At 48.1% G+C, this 23,944-nt stretch overlaps 1 protein-coding gene across 1 annotated transcript in view; it reads right to left on the bottom strand.

The window, feature by feature from the left end:
- Positions 1-23,944, bottom strand: part of LOC147111047 (cadherin-related family member 3-like) — a 147,823-nt gene that overhangs the window by 34,939 nt on the left and 88,940 nt on the right. The window contains exons 12-13 of the mRNA XM_086001503.1: positions 21,123-21,355; positions 10,571-10,742 (exon numbers count right to left, since the gene is read on the bottom strand). Coding sequence (XP_085857629.1) covers positions 10,571-10,742; positions 21,123-21,355 — 405 coding nt within the window. The remainder of the gene's footprint in view (positions 1-10,570; positions 10,743-21,122; positions 21,356-23,944) is intronic.

Genomic DNA, 23,944 nt, shown 5'->3' on the forward strand with positions numbered 1-23,944 from the left:
ATTTCACATGCTCTGGTAGTTCTTCAACTTGTAATTGATATATGTAACCTATGTAGTAAGACTTGGATGCACAAGCCAATTGTGTAGTGATGCCTATGACTAACCAGCACTAACAAATTAATTGAGCACACCGAAAGAGGAGAACCGAAGCAACGCAGAGGAGACCCCAGGTGGGGTAAGATCAGGAAAGATAGAAGAAACAGAGGATACCCCAGGTGGGCAGAGTTGGAACACCGGGACATGGAACTAAACCTGTGTGAAGGGCCAGAGGTTGCTCCTCCCCCTCAGAAGAATGGACTGTAAGGAAGGGGGAACTCTTGATTTCTGAGTCTCCCTACTAACTAACGCCCAAGTTGAGAAAGCAATAAGAAAATTAGGGGACTACGAGTGGTGGGAAGTAGCTTATCTTGCCAGCCAGCATCCCTGGGCATGAATGATATCAGCGGGCCGATAACTTAGAACTAGCTAGATTAGTCAAAAGAGGTTTGTGAGTAGTCCATAAGGATATTTCCTTCTCAAGGTGGTAGTTGTAAGAAATCATGAATTGGAAGAGATAACTTGAGACAAAAAAGTCTCTTCAGACTGGTGTTAGAATAATTGGATAGACGCTTAGGGGTGATTTTAACTCAGGTGCGGGATGGTGTCGTGTTATCCGAATTTCGTGTTTCCCACATGAATCTAAATGGATGTGGGAGATTGATGCAATTTTAACTAAATTGGCCAATTGATTTCCAACGTGTGGGAAGCCTTTGCAAATGGGTTTTTCATGACTGAAAGTCCCCTCCGATGACGTCATAATTGCTGCTGCATTTAAGGTCCACAGCAAGCCTTGCTTCTTCTGCAGACTGCCAAGCTTCTTGACTGTGCAGTGTGAGGGAGTTGCAGCAAATATGACAAGCGGGAGGGCCAGATCAGCTCCTCGCTTTGACGAGGTGGCACTGCAGGCATTAGTGGATGGGGCTAGGGCCAACAGGGAGGTGTTCTTCTCTTCATCAGGGAGGAACAGGCCTCCCAATCAGACCAAGGCAGTGTGGATGCAGGTGGCTGAGGAGGTCAACTCCTTGGGAGTCACCCACAGAACCTGGATACAGAGCAGGAAAAGATTTCATGACTTTCAGCGCACTGGAAAAGTGAGTATGAATTTCCCATCACCCTCAATCTGATCCCCATTGCCTTTCCTCACCAGCACTCAGCTTTAGCAGTCTCTTCCTCCACATCCCACTTGACACTGACATCCATGCACCCTTACCCTTTCCCTCTCTCTCTATGCTCACATTCACATAACTATTCCACCATGCAGCCCTCACACTCCCTATCACTCTGATGCTTTGAACACAACTGACAACACACAGGGAGGGCCCTTGGTCTTGCAACCTCACTCCATCTTTGTCTCCTTCTAAGTATCTATGCTATGCAATCTCTACACTCACTCCTTCATTCTCACTCAACCTCCACTTGTCTCCCTCATTGCAGGAAAAGAGAGCTCACAACAAGAGAGAGCGAGCCAGGACAGGAGGAGGAACAGCCTCAATAGCCCACCTGACCCCCTGGGAGGAGGCCGTCCTGGAAATTATGGGAATAGAGGATGATTCGCGCGTGGGGGACGGGCAGACGGGTGTAACACAGCAAGCTGGTGACAGAAAAGTTTCCCATCTCTCTCTTTGACATTGCATGAGTCGCTGATAATGATTGTGAAACTGTAACAGATGGACTTATGAGCATCTGCAAAAAGCTCTGTGCATGTAGCCTTTGCATCACATCTCTGACTCTTTCCTTTACTCCCCCACAGGACCATCACAAGCATCCGTCCCCCCTAGCCAGGAAGAAGAGGCTGAGCAGCCAGACTCCTCAGAGGAAGCTGCAACCTCTGAGGGGGCAGCGTCAGCAGAATTCAGCGCACCCAGCACCAGCGCAGACACTCACACCTCGGTGGGACTTTTGTCAGCTGGTGTATTACAGCTCACAAGTGAGCATCAGCAGATTGTGGAGACAGGGACAGCAGTGGAGAGTCCTACTCAGAGGGAGCAGGACTCTGCCAGCTCGGCTCAGCAGCATGTTGACCCTCTGCCTCTGGGTCCATCCATAAGATCAGAGGTGATGGAACTCCAGGCACAAATGTAGGAGTCTCTGGCAGGTTTTGTCTCTAGGGTCGCTGCGAGTGTGGAGCGAATGGAGGAGCCCATAGCGAACATGAGCAGAGACTTTGTGGAGTCATTGGCGCATGAACGCTTCACCAAGGAAAGGATGGCTACGTCCGTGGAAACGCTTGCTACCTCCATGGTAAGGCTGGCTACCGTAGAGGAGAGGATGGCTATGGTAGAGGAGAGGAGGGCTACGGCCATGGAGGAGCTTAGTCGCCAGTGTATGGAAAACATGGTCATTGTTCAGAATAGAATGACATCTCTTGAGGAGCGATGGGCATCTATTGAACAGAGAAACCAGACCTTCATGGAAGTCCTTCTGAGTAGGACTGCCATTGCAGATACGGGTCCCCATGGCCCCACTGATGTGCAGCAAGGTGCTCTCCAGCCACTTGCAGGTGCTGAGGGGGACCTGACCCATGAGAGGGAGGTTGGTGGCAGACCTCAAGGAAGTGGGGGCACCTCTCCAAGCGCTCACACTTCCATGCCACTGCAGAGCCCTTGGTCAGAGCCCCACCGCAGTCCACACCCAAGTGAGATAGACGTCTCAACCCCTGCACAGCCGCAGGAGCAGCAGACTGTTGACGAGCCCTCACAGGCTCGCAACCCCAGAGGACGCCCGCCAAAGGTGTCGAGACAGGAGCAGCAGCAAAGTGAGCAAGGGGCCTCCACATCTGCTGAAGCCACAGGGGAGGCACCACGTAGGAGCACGCGTAAGAGGAAAATTCCGCACAAATAGTCACAAGGGTAGTCACTTGGGTGCAATGTTGTGTTTATTGTAAAAATACCATCACGTCGTTATTGAACATAAAAATTCTGATGGCAAATGTTGCAGTTGTGGCGTCTGTCATTTCGCTATTGGGACTTCCACATTGAGGCCTTAAGAATACTTGCAACTGTCAGTATGGTGGTCAGAGTGCTAGGAATCCTCTGGTTCTTGGCCATTGTCAAAGCTCTGGTAAGAAGCAGCGAGGCAAAAGTGTTTGATTGACTCGGCTAAGCAAATCTGGCCAGGATGAGTGCATTCCTTGCATCCCGGGCAGCAATGTTCTCACGTAATGCTGCCGCTGGTTGATGGGCCTCTGCAGGATGTTCGTTTTCGCACTCCTCCTCATCTGAGGAGGATATGTGAGGAGCCACTTGGTCCTCAGGAATCTGCGAGCTACGACGCTGTGCCATGTTGTGAAGTGCACAGCAAACTACGACGATTCTGGAGACCCTGGCTGCTGAGTACTGTAGGGCTCCACCTGATCTATCCAGGCATCTGAAGCGCATCTTCAGCAAACCGATGGTTTGCTCGATAATTGATCTGGTGGAAATGTGGCTGGAGTTGTAGCGCTCCTCAGCTTCGTTGGCTGGCCTCCTCAATGGCGTCATTAGCCACGTCCTCAGGGGATATCCCTTGTCTCCAAGTAGCCATCCGTTAAGTTGGCCTGGCGGACTGAATAGCGGAGGCACACTAGACTGGCGCAGTGTGAAGGAGTCATGGCAACTGCCAGGGTGCTTGGCACAAACATGCAAAATTTCCTTCTTGTGGTCACACACCAGCTGAACGTTGAAGGAGTGGAAGCCCTTGCGGTTGACAAAAATACCTGGATCGCGATGGGGTGCCCTAAGGGCCACATGTGTGCAGTCAACGACGCCCTGCACCCTTGGAAAGCCTGCCAGATTAGCTAATCCAACCACTCGCGCCGTGACACTTGCTCGATCCTTGGTGAAATGGATGTGATTGTGCACGAGGGCATCGGTTACCTGCGTGATGCAAGTGTGTGTGGCCGCCTGGGAGATGCCGCTGATGTCTGCTGCTGATCCCTGGAATGAGCCTGAGGCAAAAAAGTTGATTGCGGTGGTGACTTTGATGGCCACCGGTAATACTTGTCTACCTGGTCCTCTGGGCAGCAGGTCCTGCTGTAGCATTGCGCAGATGTCAGTCACTACCTCTCGCAAAAGTCAGAGCCGCCTTTGGCACTGCTGCTCAGACATGTTGAGGTAGCTGACCCTGCGTCTGTAGACCCTGTTTGGGGGTTATCTCCTGTGCCGACGGGCTTCTAGGCGCTGGCCCCTTCTGGCCTTTGCTGCCTCAGGTGGGTGAGCAGCAGCCTGGCGCTCCTGCTGCTGCTGCTGCTGCTGCTGTTGCTGCTGTTGTTCCTGGTTCTGCTGCTGCCGCGGCTGGTGCTCGAGCTCCTCTAATGCCCAGATGGGAAGGAAATAAATGGCTCCCATGCTTCTGGTATATGCCTCCGTTGAGGAAGCGCTGAGTGAAGGTGGCGAGAGGGGTTTCCCAGGAGGTCACACTGGAGATGGGTGTGAGGCTCCAACCTTCCACAGGTGTGGTTAAGCCTTGTAAAAGTTGCCCCAGACCTGAGACCACTAAGTCCTGCCACCTGCAAATCATGGCTGATCAAATCTCCTCTTTAATGGTTGACCTGCAGTTGATAGTCAGCAATCCAATAGTGCTCCCACCAGGTTTCACATTCGTGATTCCCACCAGGCGTGTTTCACGTGGGAAAAGGGTTAAATTTGCAAGGGCCTTTCAAAATAGGATTATAGAGGCCATTTAGTGGTTGTTAAGGGCCTTAACAACTAGTCCCGCCTGTTGGATGCGGGACGGAGTCGGGACCATCAGACACGACTGAGTTAAAATTGCTCGGAGTCGGGAACCAGGCGGGTCCTGCCCGCCAGTTATTGCGATTTTAACCCCTGCATGCCTCCAAGTCCGCCTCCACGGCTCAATGAAAATCGAGGCCTTAGAATTTGCTGATGTTCTTGGTTCACTGCGGATGTTATAACATTCTGCACCGTGGCGGTGACCTTGTTTCCAGACTAGCTGTCTGTTGTTTGTGTGCTAGAAAGGTTGTTGACTGTATCTTTGATAATCTACCCTAAGCCCACCCCTAAAAAGAGAGTAAAAGAGATATCAAAAGAGCTTTTAGCTCAGACAGTGAAGGGAAGGGAACAGCTGTTCATGCATGCCAGCCATCTGTCCGATACCAACTGCTTGTCACGGTCGTATGTCTACTATGTCTATCTTGATTGCGTGTTGTACCTGTGATGAAATATGCCTTCATCAGACCTGCTTGTATTTTACCTGCTTGTATTGTGTGAACCACACCCTTTTGTTCCTATTGTGTGTATTGGCTACGCCCCTGTCTTTTGCCATATAAAGGTCTCAGGAGCTGTATGAGTCACTCACTACCAGATGAACCCGATGTGGGAAGACCTGCTATGCTGCTATGTTCTTAGTGATTAAAAGCCTTTAGTTGAATCCTTCAAACTCCTTGTCTTTGAGTTATTGAAGGCACATCAATTTTAATCACTAAAACACCAAGATGGATCGACTCCTGAAACCAGAGCGCTTGGATCTGGACCCCCATGCCTCAGACGCAGCCACACAGTTCGGAAACTGGTTCCAATGCTTCGAATTTTTCATTGCAAACTCATCCACTGCCATAGCCGCAGCCGAAACCGCTACTGGAGACATGAAACTGGGAATCCTGCGAAAATGGGTGAGCCATCGGGTCTCCCCTCTCATCCAAGATGCCACCAGCTACGAGGAGGCCTGCACCATCCTGAAGGCCCACTACGCGCGGCCAATAAACGTGGTGTACGCCAGGCATCTTCTGACTACTCACACGCAGCGGCATGGTGAGTCACTAGAGGACTTTATACTAAACCTAAAAGTACTGGGCAGAGACTGTAACTGTAAGGCCGTGTCTGCCATCGTGTACATGGAGGAGCTGATTCGAGACTCCCTTATTGCGGGCCTCAATTCAAATTATATTCGGCAGAAACTGTTTGAAAAGGAGGGACTGGACTTAAAACAGGCTATAGATATAGCGCGATCGCTGGATATGGCCCAGAGGAACTCTGAATCCTGTTCCCCAGGCCACGCGGCCCACTCCGCCTCGTGCGCGCCGTGGGGGCCGCCATCTTGGAAGCCATCTTCACCTCCCAGGTCTCAGGCCAGCCCAGCACCATCGGAGCCCCAGCCTCCACCCAGGAGCCCCACTACTGCCGCGATGCATCGGGGCCCGAAATGCTACTTCTGCGGTCAGGACAAACACTCCAGGCATCTGTGCCCAGCGAAGGGCACCACCTGTTTTAAATGCGGGAAGAAAGGGAACCCCGCCTCCAACTCCACCACTGCCGCGTGCGCGCCGTGGGAGCGGCCATCTTGGAAGCCATCTTGTCCACCCTCATGGAGTCCACCATCTTGCCCCGACTACACGGACCTCCAGGACCCACTGGTGGCCTCGATCACAGTGGATCAATCCAGGCCACATCCGTTGTCTAAATCGATGATGGACATAGAGGTAAACGGGAACAAGGTTAAATGCTTGATTGACTGCGGGAGCACCGAAAGCTTTATTCATCCTAGCCTGGTAAAACGACTTTCTCTAACGATAGTCCCCACACAGGGCAAAATCGCCATGGCCGATAAGACTCATACCTCAAAAATTACAGGTTTCTGCGCGGTTATGTTGTCGGTAAAAGGCAATGATTACAGAGATTTTAAACTATTGATAATGCCAGATCTCTGTGTGAGCGTGATCTTGGGTCTGGACTTCCAGTGCCACCACCAAAGTATCACGCTTACCTACGGTGGGTCCCAGCCGCCCCTCACAGTGTGCGGTCTGGCTACCCTGAAGGTCAAGCCGCCCTCTCTGTTCGCCAACCTCGCACCCAACTGTCGACCCATAGCGACCAAGAGTAGGCGGTACAGCTGGGAGGATAGACGGTTCATTGCATCGGAAGTAGAAAGACTCAAGCGGGAGGGTATCATCGAATGCAGTACCAGCCCGTGGCGCGCCCAGGTAGTAGTAGTTAAGGGTAGCGAAAAGAAGCGGATGGTGATAGATTATAGCCAGACGGTTAATCTATACACCCAGCTAGACGCCTACCCTCTGCCCCGCATAGCGGATATGGTTAACCAAATCGCGCAATACCGGGTGTTTTCCACCATCGACCTAAAATCGGCATACCACTGGCTCCCCATTAGGCCGGAGGACCGTCCATACACCGCCTTCGAGGCGAACGGACGTCTCTACCACTTCCTCAGAGTCCCCTTTGGGGTAACGAACGGGGTCTCGGTCTTCCAGCGGGAGATGGACCGCATGGTCGATGAGAACCAGTTAACAGCCACCTACCCATACCTAGACAACATCACCATCTGCGGCCACGACCAGCAAGACCACGACTCGAACCTCGCGAGATTTCTGAAAACCGCCCTCAGACTCAATCTCACCTACAACGAGGATAAGTGTGCCTTTAGCACCACGCGCCTCTGTATCCTGGGCTGCGTGGTGGAAAACGGGGAAATCGGTCCGGACCCCGACCGATTGCGCCCCCTACGGGAGCTACCCCTACCAAACACTCCCAAGGCCCTGAAAAGGTGCCTGGGGTTCTTCTCCTATTACGCCCAATGGATCCCCAATTATTCCGACAAGGCCCGGCCCCTCCTGAAATCAACGTCCTTCCCGCTCACAGCCGAGGCCCACGCCGCCTTCAACAGCATTAAACATGACATTGAGAAGGCCGCGCTGCGGGCAGTGGACGAAAACATCCCGTTCCAGGTCAAAAGCGATGCGTCCGACTTCGCTTTAGCAGCCACCCTCAACCAGGATGGGCGGCCCATAGCCTTTTTCTCAAGAACCCTCCAAGGGCCCGAGATCAGGCACTCCTCGGTAGAGAAGGAGGCCCAGGCCATAGTGGAGGCAGTGCGGCACTGGAGGCACTACCTAGCCGGCAAACGCTTCACCCTGCTTACCGACCAGCGGTCGGTAGCCTTCATGTTTAACAACAAACAGAGGGGGAAGATCAAGAACGACAAAATTCTCAGGTGGCGGATCGAACTCTCCACGTTTGAGTACGACATAATATATAGGCCGGGGGCCCTCAACGACTCCCCCGACGCCCTATCACGAGGGATGTGTGCCAGCATCCAGGGGGACAGGCTACAGGGCCTCCACAATGGCCTCTGCCACCCGGGGGTCACCCGGCTATTCCACTTTATAAAATCCCGTAACCTGCCCTATTCCATCGAGGAGGTCCGGTCTATGACCAGGGACTGCCGCACCTGTGCGGAATGCAAGCCCCATTTTTTCAGACCCGACCGAGCCCACCTGATCAAAGCTACACGGCCATTCGAGCGCCTGAGCTTAGATTTCAAGGGACCACTCCCCTCCACCGACCGCAATGTGTACTTTCTCAACATTGTGGACGAGTACTCCCGCTTCCCATTCGCCTACCCCTGCCCAGATATGACCAGTGCCACGGTCATGAAGTGCCTCGGCAACCTGTTTTGCACGTTCGGCATGCCTAACTACATCCACACTGACAGGGGGGCGTCGTTCATGAGCGATGAACTGCGCCAATACCTGCTGTCAAAGGGGATAGCCACGAGTCGGACCACTAGTTATAACCCCCGGGGTAATGGGCAAGTGGAGAGGGAGAACGCGACAGTGTGGAAGGCGGTCACCTTAGCACTAAGGTCTAAAGGCCTCCCCACCTCCCGCTGGCAGGAGGTCCTCCCAGACGTACTCCACTCGATAAGGTCGCTACTGTGTACTGCTACTAATGCCACTCCCCACGAGAAGATGTTTGTTTTTCCCCGCAAATCAACCTCAGGAGTATCCCTACCCTCGTGGCTCTCCACCCCAGGGACAGTCCTGTTACGGAAGCATGTGAGGGGCCACAAAACGGATCCCCTCATGGAGGCAGTACACCTACTCCACGCAAACCCACAGTACGCGTACGTCAAGCACGCCGACGAGCGTGAAGACACCGTGTCGATAAAGGACCTCGCCTCAGCAGGAAGCGACGACGATGACCCATCACCGCCACCCCCAGAAGAACCTCCACCATCCCCAGAGGTATCCTCACCACCCCCAGAAGTACCTGCAACACCCCCGGCACATGGGTATGCCCAGGAGGGCACCACGGACTCCCGGTCGGAACCCGAGGTACTGTTGCGACGTTCAGGAAGGACTATCACACCCCCGGACAGACTAAATCTGTAGAAGGGGTGAATGTGATGAAATATGCCTTCATCAGACCTGCTTGTATTTTACCTGCTTGTATTGTGTGAACCACACCCTTTTGTTCCTATTGTGTGTATTGGCTACGCCCCTGTCTTTTGCCATATAAAGGTCTCAGGAGCTGTATGAGTCACTCACTACCAGATGAACCCGATGTGGGAAGACCTGCTATGCTGCTATGTTCTTAGTGATTAAAAGCCTTTAGTTGAATCCTTTAAACTCCTTGTCTTTGAGTTATTGAAGGCACATCAGTACCTAACTTAAACTGCCACTCTTTAATAACATACCTTACAATTCCTAAGACTCTCTGTGTAATCTGTGTGTAACCTGTGATCCAAAATCTTACAATAGCTCAACACCCTGGTGATAAACATTAATTGTTTCTAGCAGTTAGATACGCTAAGTTTCTGTTTCTGTAGACACATACATCAATTGGAAATCAGCCTTATTGTCTTGACTGGCTTTTCTTTTACATACAGAGACCAAAAAAATAGAAGCCATTGTCCAAGCAGGGGCCTTTTTGGTAGACCAAAAATTCTAATCTGCATTTTATTTATTTTATTGTTCCTGCTATTTTATGTATTTATTTAAAGATATACATCGTATCTTCTGAAAAAATTAGCTAAACTATTATATGGAACAAATATTTATTTTACAAAATCTAAATGATCAGTTGTGACAAAAAAAGGCTCAGACAGCTTTCACTGACAAAATGATGATGCCACCATGTTTTGTCAGAACTTGATAAGCATGATATCTTTGGGTGAATCTTGCTGTTCCATGTATCTTAATGCCACATCAAGCGCATCAGTTCCATCGATGTGGGACATCTTTTCTTTTCTGTTCCTACCTATTCCAGTCATTTAACCCATACCTCTGGAATTCCATCCCTAAACCTCTCCGCCTCTCGACCTCACTCTCCTCATTTAACATGCTCCTTAAAACCTACCTCTTTAACCAAGCTTTTTGTTCACCTGTCCTAATATTTACTTATGTGGCTCGGTATCTAATTTTGTTTGCTAACGCTCCTGTGAAGCACCTTGGCACGTTCTACTACTTTAAAGGTGCTATATAAATGCAAATTATTGTTGTTGTAGTGAATGTCAGTTTCTGAATGACAAAACATAAGCCCATTGAAACTTTAATTTGTATAAAATGCAATACAGCTGACAAAAAAACAGGCAAAAGTAGTACTGTAAAATTATGCTCCGAAACTATCAACAAGAAAAATGCTCATCTCAGCCCTATTTAAATGTAAAGGTAGATACACAATAACAAGTTTTCGTGCAAATTCCCCTTCTCAGGTTGGTCTATGAATATTTGATATGAAATAATTCTGCACATCACCCTGCTATGCAAATTTATGTTTCATATTGTATGAGATAAACATACCTGATACAATCTCAAACCGCATCTCATTGTTATTGGAATCTCTGTCTTGACAGCTCAATCTGAAACTATTGATATTAGTGCCAACAGCAATATTATCAAGAATAGTTGCTTTATATGTAAGTGGAACACAAACGGGTTTTTCATCATTTTCCTCTATTATATTGATGATGACCTAACAGAGGACATATTTAAAATGGAAAAGAAATACAAAGATTATTAAGCAATTAGAATGGAGCAGAGCAATAATATTTGCATCAGTTTTGATCAATATGTACATATATCCTTCCCAGAAAATGGTTTGAAAGAAATATATACAAGGATTATAAATATCACACTAACACCCAGCCCATGGGAAAATATTTTAATGCTGTATCTGGAAACCTGCACTTAATCCACCTTCATTTATGATCCAGGATAACTGGCAAATAATCCAATATTAATCCCACAAAGAGCAAAAGAGCAATTTGATATCAGAAGCCAATGATCTTTTTTTGATTGGGAGATTGTCCCAAAGTCTGCTGCTGTTACTCTACAATGCCAGCCACTAAAGGCTATCCAGTATGTCCAGAGATCAGAGTGAAATCTGTTTTATGTCAAGTGATGCTTGTTAGCCAATATTGGAGAATCTCCCCAAGGGATATAGTAAAGCTTTATAGTGTACAAGATAATGAGTTTTATTGTAAAAAAAAACCTGGTAATACTGCAAGCCTAATGTCACAAATCCAAAAACCCTATGGGCCTTAAATCATAAAATCAATAATCTTTTTAGTCCTCTGTTACATGGTATTATTCTCATCTTTAAATGACAACAGAAATATATGGCAAAAACAATCTTGAAAGAAAATTCACTATCTTATATATATATATATATCTCAATGAATTAGAAACAGTAGTCCAATCTTGTGCGACAGACGAGAGCTTCACTTTTACCAAATACTTCTGAACTCTCAAGCTACATTACTGTTTTTTGACGATACTGAGGGATAGCTGTTATCCTGGATAGGCCACATGTAGACTAAGTAACCTGCTCCCGATCCAGTATAGCTTAGGATGTGTTTTTGCTGCTGTTCTGGCGTGGGAAGTTGGCCCCCTAAATTGGGCCTGTGTGTCCCATTTCCCACCTGGAATACGGGTACAAGAAGATCCAATTTCACCCCCAAAGTGTCTGAGATTTCTGTCTTTTATCTTTCCTTTCTTGCCCCTTAAAAATCAGGTTTGGCACGAAAATACCAAAGAGCGACCCTAGCTGGGCAATCTTCTCCAGCACTTCATCTTTTCCTCTCACTTTGAGTTACTGCTCATTCCTCACTGCACCATTGGAGAGCAATCATTTAACCACTACACCCCACCCTCTGCAAATCTCTTTCAAAACCATTGAACTCACTTCTGCCCTGTCAAAAAACACCCCAAGGATTGTACAAGTTGTGTAGAGTAAAAATAACATACCTTTCCCACTGCCTGGTACAGTATGCTGGAGTGTCAAAACATTCTGGAATTTCTCAAGCATTCTAGAACTCTGAATTCTATGGCCTAGAAATATGTCTCATTATATGCAGCACCTGACTTTCAGTTACATTGACTGCGATAATGGCCGGCCGATCCGATACTGCCCGTTTTGCGCCACTGACCGAGACAAATTTCTAGGCCAATGTTTTTTGTTGTTTTTAGACTTACAAGAACGTTAAATCTGGCACCTATATAGTTCAGTTATTTACTAAATAACCTCAGTGAGCCATTGCTATTTGTTACATATATTTCTATTAACAACAACCTGTTTTATAACAAAGTCATAACACACCATGCATAATGTTCTGATTTTCTGCTCCCAGCAGGATTCTTCACCCACTGGGAATGCAAATCAGAAACTCAGACACAATTTTTCCCAGCAAGAGGCAGAGACAGACAATTGTGTTTGCTTTCCAGTCCACAGCAATGGAGCTCTTGTTTAAACTGTTCATTATAAAATTTACAATGGACTCCATCGGTCCAGGTTTGATTCTTTTCCCCCAATTATACAGAGGTGATAATGGGCTTGATTTTGCATGGGGTCAGCGGGCGGGATTGGTGGCAGGTCGAATGGGAAAGTGTTTTTTTCCTCCAGCAGGTCGGGACCCCGCTGTGAACCCGCCGCCACGCGACTTTCCGCGAAGTCTGGTCTGTCAGCACTGGAGCAGACCCGACACGCAGCGGTGGGTTCACAGCGGGGGACCCAATTCAGGTAATTAGTCCAGTCCAGTCTCTTCCCACTTACATCTGCGACTCTGCCGACGTCCTCCGCCACTTTAACAGTTTCCAGTTTCCTGGCCCCAACCGTCTCCTTTTCACAAGATGTACAATCCCTCTACACCTCCATCCCCCACCAGGATGGCCTGAGGGCGCTCAGCTTCTTCCTTGAACAGAGGCCCAACCAGTCCCCATCCACCACCACCCTCCTCCGTCTGGCTGAACTTGTTCTTACATTGAACAACTTCTCCTTTGACTCCACTCATTTCCTCCAAATCAAAGATGTTGCTATGGGTACTCACATGGATCCTAGCTATGTCTGCCTTTTCGTGGGATATGTGGAACACTCTTTATTCCAGTCCTACTCGGGTCCCCTCCCTCAACTCTTTTTCCAGTACATTGATGACTGTATCGGTGCCGTCTCCTGCTCTCGCCCTGAACTAGATAATTTCATTCACTTTGCTTCCAATTTCCACCCTTCCCTCACCTTCACATGGTCCATCTCTGACTTTTCCCTTCCCTTCCTCGACTTCTCCGTCTCCATCTCTGGGGATAGGTTATTGACAAACATTCACTACAAGCTCACTGACTCCCACAGCTACCTGGACTACACTTCCTCCCACCCCGCTTCCTGTAAGGACTCTATTCCATTCTCCCAGTTTCTCCGTCTCCGCCGCGTCTGCTCCGACGACGCCACCTTCCATGCCAGTGCTTCCGACATGTCTTCCTTTTTCCTCATCCAAGGATTCCCCTCTACTGTGGTTGACACAGCCCTCGACCGCATCCGTTCTATCTCCCGCACTTCTGCCCTCACCCCTGCCCTTCCCTCCCGGAACCACGATAGAGTTCCCCTTGTCCTCACCTTTCACCCCACCATCCTCCTCATCCTCCGCCATTTCCATCACCTCCAGCATGATCCCACCACCAAATGCATCTTCCCCTCACCTCCCCTTTCAGCATTCCGCAGGGACCACTCCCTCCGCGGCATCCTAGTCCACTCCTCTACCACCCCCAGCACCCCTTCCCGTTCGCCCGGCACCTTCCCGTGCAAGTGCAGGAGATGCAACACATGCCCTTATACCTCACCCCTTCCCACTGTCCAGGGCCCCAAACACCTCTTCCATGTGAAACAGCGATTTACTTGTACTTGCAACTTAGTATACTGTATTCGCTGCTCACGATGTGGCCTCCTCTACATTGGGAGACCAAACGCAAATTGGGTGACCGCTTTGTGGAACACCTCCGTTCAGTCCGTAAGGGGGACCCTGAGCTCCCGGTGGCCTGTCACTTTAATTCACCGCTCCACTCCCACTCAGACCTCACCGTCCTCGGTCTCTTGCATTGTTCCACGGAAGCTCAGCGTAAGCTCAAGGAACAGCACCTCATCTTTCGATTACTCTACAGCCCTCTGGACTCAACATAGAGTTCAACAATTTCAGATCATAACCTCGGCCCCTATCACATATATATATATATTTTCTTTTTTTTATCCACGCTTTTTGTTTGGCCTTTTTTCCTTCCCTCCCACATGGCAGCTGTCCTTCATTCTGCCAGCGCAATTCACACTTCATCTAGAGCCATCCTTTGTTCCTTAACCTGTCCCATTACCACCTCCTCTTTCCGTGAATATCTCTCCTGCTTTCTATCCTATCACTGACCTTCCCTTTTGTTCTTTCATCCCCGCCCCCTTTTCCCAGCCCCTAAACTTGCTTTCCTGCTTTTTTCCAGTTCTGACGAAAGGTCTTCGACCTGAAACGTTAACTCTGTTTCTCTCTCCACAGATGCTGCCTAGCCTGCTGAGTTTGTCCAGCGTTTTCTGTTGTTATTTCGGATTTCCAGCATCCGCAGTATTTTGCTATTGTATCAGGTAATTAGTGGCTTGTTTAGAGCCACTTAAGAATGATTTTCAGCTCACCTTCTGCATTTGACAGCTCGCCCACGGGGTCCACGCTGGTCGTGTACTATGTCTGTCAAGCTGAGGTGGGAGTTCAATGGCCATTGAATCAGTTGTTGAGTTGACAGCTTCAAATATACAGTAAAAGCTCCCACCTTACAGAGATATCTTCCCTCAGCCAAAAACTCTCCCTCACTGCATTTCCACAACAGATTCAGAATGCTGCAAGCCTTTACACAAGTCACCATCCAGTCTGACCACATTACCTCTCTCACCATTGACAGATCGCTTCTGTCATCTCTACTTCACCTGCCATCTATTCCATCAGCATGGGTGCCCTTTATACTCTCTCAGCTTGGTCCTCAGAATCCCACCATGATCAGCCCCAACACCAGCAGCACCAGGCACACCAGCAGCACCAACAATCTTCTCCACAATCACCTGATGCTGCACAGGAGAAAGGGCATCAGAGCCCAACCACATTGCTGCCCGGGACACCAGGGATGGCCTCACCATGGCCAGATTTACTTCACTTGACACTGTACACCCAGGCTGCCACATGATTTACCAGGTTGGCACCACCTCACACCAACACCATAAAGCATCCCTACAATGCCCAAGCCATTCCTTTCACACTCATCACCATTGCGGGGGCTACCGTTATGTCTCACCATTCGCTGCAACTCAATAAGCCACTTCTAAAGGTTCACACAAATCTGTCCAAGAACGCAAAGGCGGGATTTTGTCACTGGGGCGGGCTGGGGCCATGTAATCCGCTTTTCATGTTAGCCACCCGATTCTAAATCGATGTGGGAGAATGAAGTGATTTTAACTTAAGTGGGCAATTGAATTCCAGCGTGTGGGAACCCATGGCCCAATTAGTTTATTCAGTCTGAAACTCGCCTCCGATGACGTCATCATTGCTGCTGCATTTAAGGTCTGCAAGAAGCCTTGCTTCTTCTGCAGAATTCCAACCTTTTGGCCTTTCATGTTAGAGGGTCCTGGAGGCAGAATGACCAGCGAGAGACCTGGGTCTGCTCCCAGGTTTGATGATGTTGCCCTGCAAGCTTTAGTGGAGGGAGCAAAAGCCAATAAAGAGGTGCTCTTCCCTTCTTCAGGGAGGAAGAAGCCTCCCCAGCAGACCAAGGCTGTGTGGATCCAGGTGGCCCAGGAGGTCAACTCTTTGTCGATAACCCGCAGAACCTGGCTTCAGTGCAGGAAGAGGTTTCATGACATTCTGCACATTGGAAAAGTGAGTATGACTTTCCCATCACTCTCAATCTGATCCCCATTGCCTCTCCTCACCAGCACTCAGCTTTAGCAATCTCTTCCTCCACATCCCACTTGATACTAACATCCATGCACCCTTACCCATTCCCTCTCTCTCTATGGTCACATTCACCCAACTATTCGACTATGCAGCCCTCACACTCCCTATCACTGTGATGCTATGAAAACAACTTACAACACACAGGGAGGGCCCTTGGTCTTGCCACCTCACTCCATCTTTGTCTCCTTCTAAGCATCTATGCTATGGATTCTCTACACTCCTTCATTCTCACTCAAACTCCACTTGTCTCCCTCATTGCAGGAAAAGAGAGCTCACAATAAGAGGAAAACAGCGAGGACAGGAGGAGGGCCACCCTCAGTAGCCCAACTCACCCCCTGGGAGGATGCGGTCGTGGAGATCGTGGGAGTGGAGGACGATGCGTAAGTGGGGGACGGACAGATGGGTGTAACACAGCAAGCTGGTGACAGAATAGTTTTCCATCTCTCTCATTGACATTGCATGAGGCGCTGATAATGATTCTGAAGCTCCAACAGATGGACTTATGATCATCTGCAATATGCAATGTGCATGTAACCTTGGCATCACATCTCTGACTCTTTCCTTTACTCCACCACAGGACCATCGACAGCACTCGTCCCCACTAGCCAGGAGGAAGAACCTGAGCATCCAGACTCTTCAGAGGAAGCTGCAACCTCTGAGGGCGCAGCGTCAGCAGAATTGAGCGCACCCAGCACCAGCGTAGACACGCACACCTCGGTGGGACCTTTGCGAGATAGAGTAGTGTTGTCACCTGGTGTATCACAACTCACAAGTGAGCATCAGCAGATGGTGGAGGCGGGGACAGCAGTGGAGAGACCTAGTCGGAGGGCGCAGGACTCTCCCAGCTCGGCTCAGCTGCTTGTCAATCCTCTGTCTCTGGGTCCATCCACAAGATCAGCGGTGCTGGAACTCCAGGAACAGATGCAGGAGTCTCTGGCAGGTTTTGTCTCCAGAGTCGCTGCGAGTGTGGAGGGAATGGAGGACTCTATTGCGAACATGAGCAGAGCCTTTGTGGAGTCTTTGGCACATGAATGCATCACCATGGAAAGGATGGCAACCTCCATGGAGGTGATAAGTCACCAGAGTGCAGAAAGCATGGTGAGTGTTCTGAATAGAATGACATCTCTGGAGGAGCGATGGTCATCTATTGAACAGAGAAACCAGACTTTCATGGAAGTCCTTCTGAGTAGGACTGCCAGTGCAGATACGGGTCCCCTTGGCCCCCCTGATGTGCAGCAAGGTGCTCTCAAGCCACTTGCAAGCGCTGAGGGGGACCTGACCCATGAGAGGGAGGTTGGTGGCAGACATCAAGGAAGTGGGGGCTCCTCTCCAAGCGCTCACACTTCCATGCCACTGCAGAGCCCTCGGTCAGAGCCCCACCAGAGTCCACACCCAACTGAGATCGGCGTCTCAACCCTTGCAGAGCCGCAGGAGCAGCAGACTGTTGGCGAGCCCTCACAGGTTCGCAACCCCAGAGGACGCCCGCCAAAGGTGTCGAGACAGGAGCAGCAAGAAACTGAGCAAGGGGCCTCCACATCTGCTGAAGCCACAGGGGAAGCACCACGTAGGAGCACGCGTAAGAGAAAGATACTGCACAAATAGTCACAAGGGTAGTCACTTGGGTGAAATTTGATGTTTAATGTTAAAAAGCCATCAGATGGTTACTGTAAATAAAAAATCTGATGGCTACTGCTGCAGTTGTGGCGTGTGTCATTTCGCTAATGGGACTTCCCATTGAGGGCTTAGGATTACTTGCAATTGTCAGTATGGTGGACAAATTGTTAGGAATCCGCTGGTTCTTGGCCATTGTCGAAGCTCTGGTAAGAAGCTGCGAGGCAAAAGTGCTTGATTGGCTAGGCTAAGCAAATCTGGCCAAGATGAGTGCGTTCCTTGCATCCCGGGCAGCAATGCTCTCGCGTACTGCTGCCGCTGGATGATGGGCCTCTGCAAGATGTTCATTTTCGGTCTCCTCCTCCACCTCCTCCTCCTCCTCATCTGAGGAGGATATGTGAGGAGCCACTTGGTCCTCAGGAATCTGCAAGCCATGACGCTGTGCCATGTTGTGAAGTGCACAGCAAACCACGACGGTTCTGGAGACCCTGGCGCTCCTGTTGTTGCTGCTGATGTTGGTGCTGCTGTTGTTCATAGTTCTGCTGGTGCCGCGGCTGGTCTTTGTCCTCATCTGAAGTCCAGAAGGGAAGGAAATAAATGGCTCCCATGCTTCTGGTATATGCCTCAGTTGAGGAAGCGCTCAGTCAAGGTGGCGAGAGGGGTTTCCCAGGAGGTCACACTGGAGATAGGTGTCAGGCTCCAAGCTTCCACAGCTGTGGTTATGCCTTCTAAAAGTTCCCCCAGACCTGAGACAACAAAGTCCTGCCACCTGCAAATGATGGCTGATCAAATCTCCTCTTTAATGGTGGAGCTGCAGCTGATAGTCAGCAAGCCAATAGTGTTCACGCCAGGTTTCACCATCGTGTTTCAGAGCAGGCATGTGGGAAAAGGGTTAAAATCACAAAGGCCTTTCAAAATGGGATAATAGAGGCAATTTAACACGTGTTAAGGGCCTTAAGGGCCTATCCCGCCTCTTGGAGGCGGGACGGAGACGGGAGCAGTAAACACAATTTCTTGAAAATTGCTTGGAGGCGGAGTTGGGCCCGCCCACCACTTTTTGCAATTTTAACACCCCACACGCTTCCATTCCCGCCTCCACGGCCCTGTGAAATTCGAGCCCAAAGTGTTCAAAATAAAGGTTTCAATGTTTGACACCATATTAACAGAAACTTTACATGAACATTGGATAAAACACCTTAGTGCCTACCCTTGTGTGTTGTTAGTTGGTATGATTGCACTAGGATGAAGGTGAGTGTGAGGGGTGGCTAGTGAGATGGGGATGTGATAAGGTAGATAGAGAGGGATGGGTGGAGGTGCAAGGTAAGTTGGTGTGAGTAAGGATGTGCAGGAGTAGGGTAGGGAAAGCAGAGTGATGGGGATGTGATGAGAGGCACAGCAGGATGGTATGCTGGCCTTCATAGCGAGAGGATTAGAGTACAGGAGCAAGGATGTGATGCTGCATTTGTACAGGGCCTTGGTGAGACCACACCTTGAGTATTGTGTGCAGTTTTGGTCACCTTATCTGAGGAAGGATGTTCTTACCATGGAGGGAGTGCAGCGAAGATTCACCAGACTGATACCTGGGATAGCAGGAATGACGTATGAAGAGAGATTGGGTCAATTAGGCTTATATTCGCTAGAGTTTAGAAGAATGAGAGGGGATCTCATTGAAACTTATCAAATTATAACAGGGCTAGACAGACTAGATGCAGGAAGGAAGATCCCGATGGCGGGGGAGTCCAGAACCAGGGGTCACAGGCTAAGGATAAGGGGTAAGCCATTTAGGACTGAGATGAGGAGGAATTTCTTCACCCAGAGAGTGGTGAACCTGTAGAATTCTCTACCACAGAAGACAGTTGAGGCCAATTCATTAAATATATTCAAGAAGGAGTTAGATATATTTCTTAAGGCTAAGGGGATCAAGGGATATGGGGAGAAAGCAGGGACAGGGTACTGAATTTGGATGATCAGCCATGATCGCATTGAATGGTGGAGCAGGCTCGAGGGGCCGAATGGCCTACTCCTGCTCCTATCTTCTATGTTTCTATGTTTCTAGGATGAGGTTGATTGTGGCTTTGTACTAACGTTTCGTGATCTACTGAGATCATTGAAATATTTGTGGCACTGCACCCAGGTGATCCTGACCACATCCCTGCTTGTGCCCTCCTGTGCAATGTGCAACCAGGCTGTGTTGATTTCCTGGGGAGTTCTCTTCCACCCATGGGAAGGGAAAAGGACCTCCCTGTGTGTTGTGTCCTCTAATGGGCTGGGAAACACGATGGGCAGGCTTAACAAGCCCAATCAAGGGAAATTCATTTCAGAGGCCGGGATGGAGACAGCAGCGGGGTCAGGTCCCGCCACCGACGTCGCCCACCATGGACCCGCCGAGGTCAGCAAATCGCAGCCAATGTGACTTATTATTCTATCTACACTGAGCAGAGGTTTCTTTTTAATATGGCTATCATAATTCTTAGTCCACAGTACAGGAAACTTTGTGATATCTGGCACCGACGGGACCGGCGTGTTGCCGAACTATCAAAACTGCCGGACATACAAAGTTAATGTTGAAGCATACGGACGTTTTCATCTCCGTATCTGACAACAAACACTGTTGCTTAGCAACAGCTTCTAAAGAGTTGGCTGCAGCTGCAAGCATCTCTAGCTGAAGCTGTTGCTATAGCTACAGACCTTGCAGTGGCTGACTGGGAAAAAAAAAGAACGAGATCTAAAAAAACTTACAGAAAACGGCTCCTGATTTTTGCCGTTAGATCGAGTATTCCGGACATACAACCTCCGGATAAACCAAAGTTTCCTGGATCATATTCAATTATGTAAACAACATGTCTTCTGGGGCACCCTCTCAGAAAGACCACTATTTTCAGCTTCAGGGTAGAGAGCCCTGAGCATTCAAAGTGCAGAAGGAGAACCTTCAAGTAAAACAGGTAGTGATTTATGAACTGCTGTCCTTTTGGGTTGAGTGATACATTTAACACTTTAAAAAATATATCACTAAATAAATAAATGTTAATCAGTGATAGAATGGAGTAGCTATAAAAATATAAAATTCTGTACAACGTTCTCCTCCCACCGATTTTGGTTGACTCCCTTTTCCAAGCATTAGACAGATTCAATGATGAAATCTAGATCATAATTTTGAAGCTGTTCGAAAACATTATTATTCTGAAATCACAACAGTCTATAAGGACTGACAACTGATATATCCGTGAAATAGCCTGGTGAAGTTTCTGCCTTGTAAGATTATTTGATAAGCCATTTTAATATCATATGATCAACGGCCAGAAATTTGTCCTTGCATTGCAGTTATCCCACAGGCAAAGTCAGAATGACTTTGTACATGGAATAAATGTAACGTGTAAGGAATTTTGAGACACAAATGTAGTAGATAAACATTAATTAAATACTGCTCCTTATTTTTAATTAACATGTCTTTTCAACTTTTCTTTTAGTTGTATATAATAAATATATATTCTCACCTTGGTCACTGCAGTTTTAGGCTGATTAGGATCACTGTCAATGGCTTCCACGCTGAGGGTATACTGTTTAACGGATTCATAGTCTGGCTGGGTTATCAGCTCTAGGGTTCCTTCTTTCGGATCAATCCAGAACCGTTTGATAACTTGTGTGTCTCCAGAAATTATTTTGTAAGTCACCGCATTCAGTGGAAAATCGTTATCTGTTGCAATAACTCTCCCAATTTTGTGTTTTGCTGTTTAGACAAGACAATTAAAAAAAACTCATTTGTGAGATGTTCTCTAGAATCAATAATGTGCAAAAAATTAGAAGACCTCTAAATGATGGAGTCATTTTACAAATACACACACCTGGCATGAAGCCTCACCTGCAGAGGATGAAGGTATGGCAGACATATTAAATAAATATTTTGGGACAATATTTATAAATGATGGTGTACAAGAGGAGGATGTGGAACAATTGTTAGAGATAACTGTAGAATAGAATACTGCAGAGTATGGAGGAGTCCAGCTCCAGCTTCGCACAGAGCATGGAGACCATTCTGTCCTACATGGACAGAGTGGTCAGCTCCAGGAGCACACCCAGCATGATGGGGCCTCTGCTGACAGCTCTGACAGCTTCCATGGCAGCTCATACTGCTGCCATGGAAGCTTAGATGGCTGCCATCTTGGCTCTGAGGGCCAGTGTTTTTCAGAGACTTTCAGAGCATCGCATCACTCCTGCACTCTGTTCTCGTGCAGAGCTATAGAGGTGCTGTGGTGCATTCCCAGGAGAGTGGCCTTGGCTCCATAGGAGAGGCACCTGCTGTCCTCTCTCAGGGTGACAGCAAGCCTGCTACCCTGGCACCCACTCCACCAATCCCCTTGTTAGTGTCACACGGCCAGCTGGGAAAGACTGCCCTGGTCCATGCCGAAATGGTGCAGTCTGCAACCGGGCTCTCAAGCACTAGAGCTGCTCAAAGTTGCCCACCAATGCTATATGAGTGTTCTCAATAGAAGCTCAGCAACCTTTCACCTCCCAAGCAGTAGCCATTGGGGATACACCTCATCGGAGCACTAGAATAGGTAAACAATCACACAAAACAAGCAGGAAGGGATTGCGCAAGGGTGATCCTTAATTAATGCTATTAACTATTATACACAGATGGAATAGAGTTGTTGAAGTAATTTTTTTCCTGGATTTTGTGTTGATGTTAATATTTGTGGTGAACAATAACAACAACTTGTATAATGTCTTTAATGTAGTAAAATGTCCCAAGATGCTTCACAGGAGCATAGTCAAACAAATTTTGACCCCAAGCCACATAAAGAGATATTAGGACAGGCTTGGTCAAAGAGGTAGGTTTTAAGGAGCATGTTAAAGGAGGAGAAGAGAGGTAAAGAAGCAGAGAGATTTAGGGAGGGTATTCCAGAATTTAGGGCTAAGGAAGCTAAATGCACGGTTGCCAATAGTGAGGCAATGAAAATCAGGGATGCACAAGAGGCCAAAATTGGAGGAACCATTAAATTACATTTAATATAATCATTAAACCACGTCACATTTTCAACCAAGTTGTTTGATGTAAACATATGACTATTATATTGGCCCTAAAGCCAAGAAACAAATGCTACAGGAAACTTTGTGCTATCCGGCACCGACGGGACCGAGCTGCTGCCGTTCCCTCAAAACTGCCAGACACTCCAGAGTTAATGTTGAAACATATGGAGATTTTCATCTCCGTATGAATCAACAAACCCTGTTGCTTAGCAACAGCCTCTAAACAGTCGGCAAGCGTCTCTGTAGCATCTCTAGCTGAAGCTGTTGCTTAGCTACAGACCTTACAGAGCTTGACTGTTCAAAAAAAGCAAAGAAAAGAATAAAAAACGGCTCCTGATTTTTGCCGGTGGCTCGAGCTTGCCGGACGGTTCGCCTCCGGATAACTCAAAGTTTCCTGTACATGAATTACAGGAGCATCCTTCATCTATATTTTTGATAACTGAATTTTTGAAATAGCTAACCCAGAATCAGCAATAAGGTATAAAAGATATGGGTAGAGGTAGTATGAATCTTCTGTGCATTTTCTTTCACAATTTCCATTGCAATATAAAGGTATTACAGCACGTTGCTACTGTATAAAATAATTTTATTATTAACTACCGAAGCATGCATGGACAGGATAAAAGTTTCACATTCAAATTGTTTTTACTGCATTTAAATCACTTCATAGCCTTGCCCCTCCCTATCTCTGTAACCTCCTCCACTCTACAGCCCCCCACGCCTCCCAAATCTCCATCAATGTAAAACTCCCTTAAATCTGAAAATGATGTTCTCTATACTCCCAATCGACTCACAGCAGAGGGTGCAAAGAATATTCATGTAGTTCACTTAATTTTAACAAAAACCCTTGGGGCACGTCACAGGATCAAGAGTACAACACTGTCCAAACTATTTGTTACTTTACTAAGTCCATCTTCTTGTATCTATACATGGATTAAGAAATTCCCAAACAATTCCGCTAACATGTATTTTCTATTTTTTACAATTGATTCCACCATGCTAGAAAAAGCACAGGTTTCCCGCTTACTCATTTTGAAAATCTTTTTTTCTTTTTTTGGGTTCCTTGTGTCGCACGTCATTCCCCAGTTGAAGAGGGTGAGAAAGCAACTTCAGCCCAGGCTTCAGCCTGTAGCACTCTGTGATCAGCTGCTAAGAGAAGTTGTATAAAAGCAGCCAGGTGACCTGCTGCTGATCTTCCCAGTGAACCCATGCAGAAGCTACTAGCCTCTACTCTATTCTATTCTTATTTTCCTCTGATGGTGAACTTCAGGTCATCCAAAATTCTGCT

Source organism: Somniosus microcephalus, chromosome 11 (assembly GCF_052327205.1).
Source record: "Somniosus microcephalus isolate GS21.2 chromosome 11, FLI_Smic_1.0, whole genome shotgun sequence".
Taxonomy (NCBI): Eukaryota; Metazoa; Chordata; class Chondrichthyes; order Squaliformes; family Somniosidae; genus Somniosus; species Somniosus microcephalus.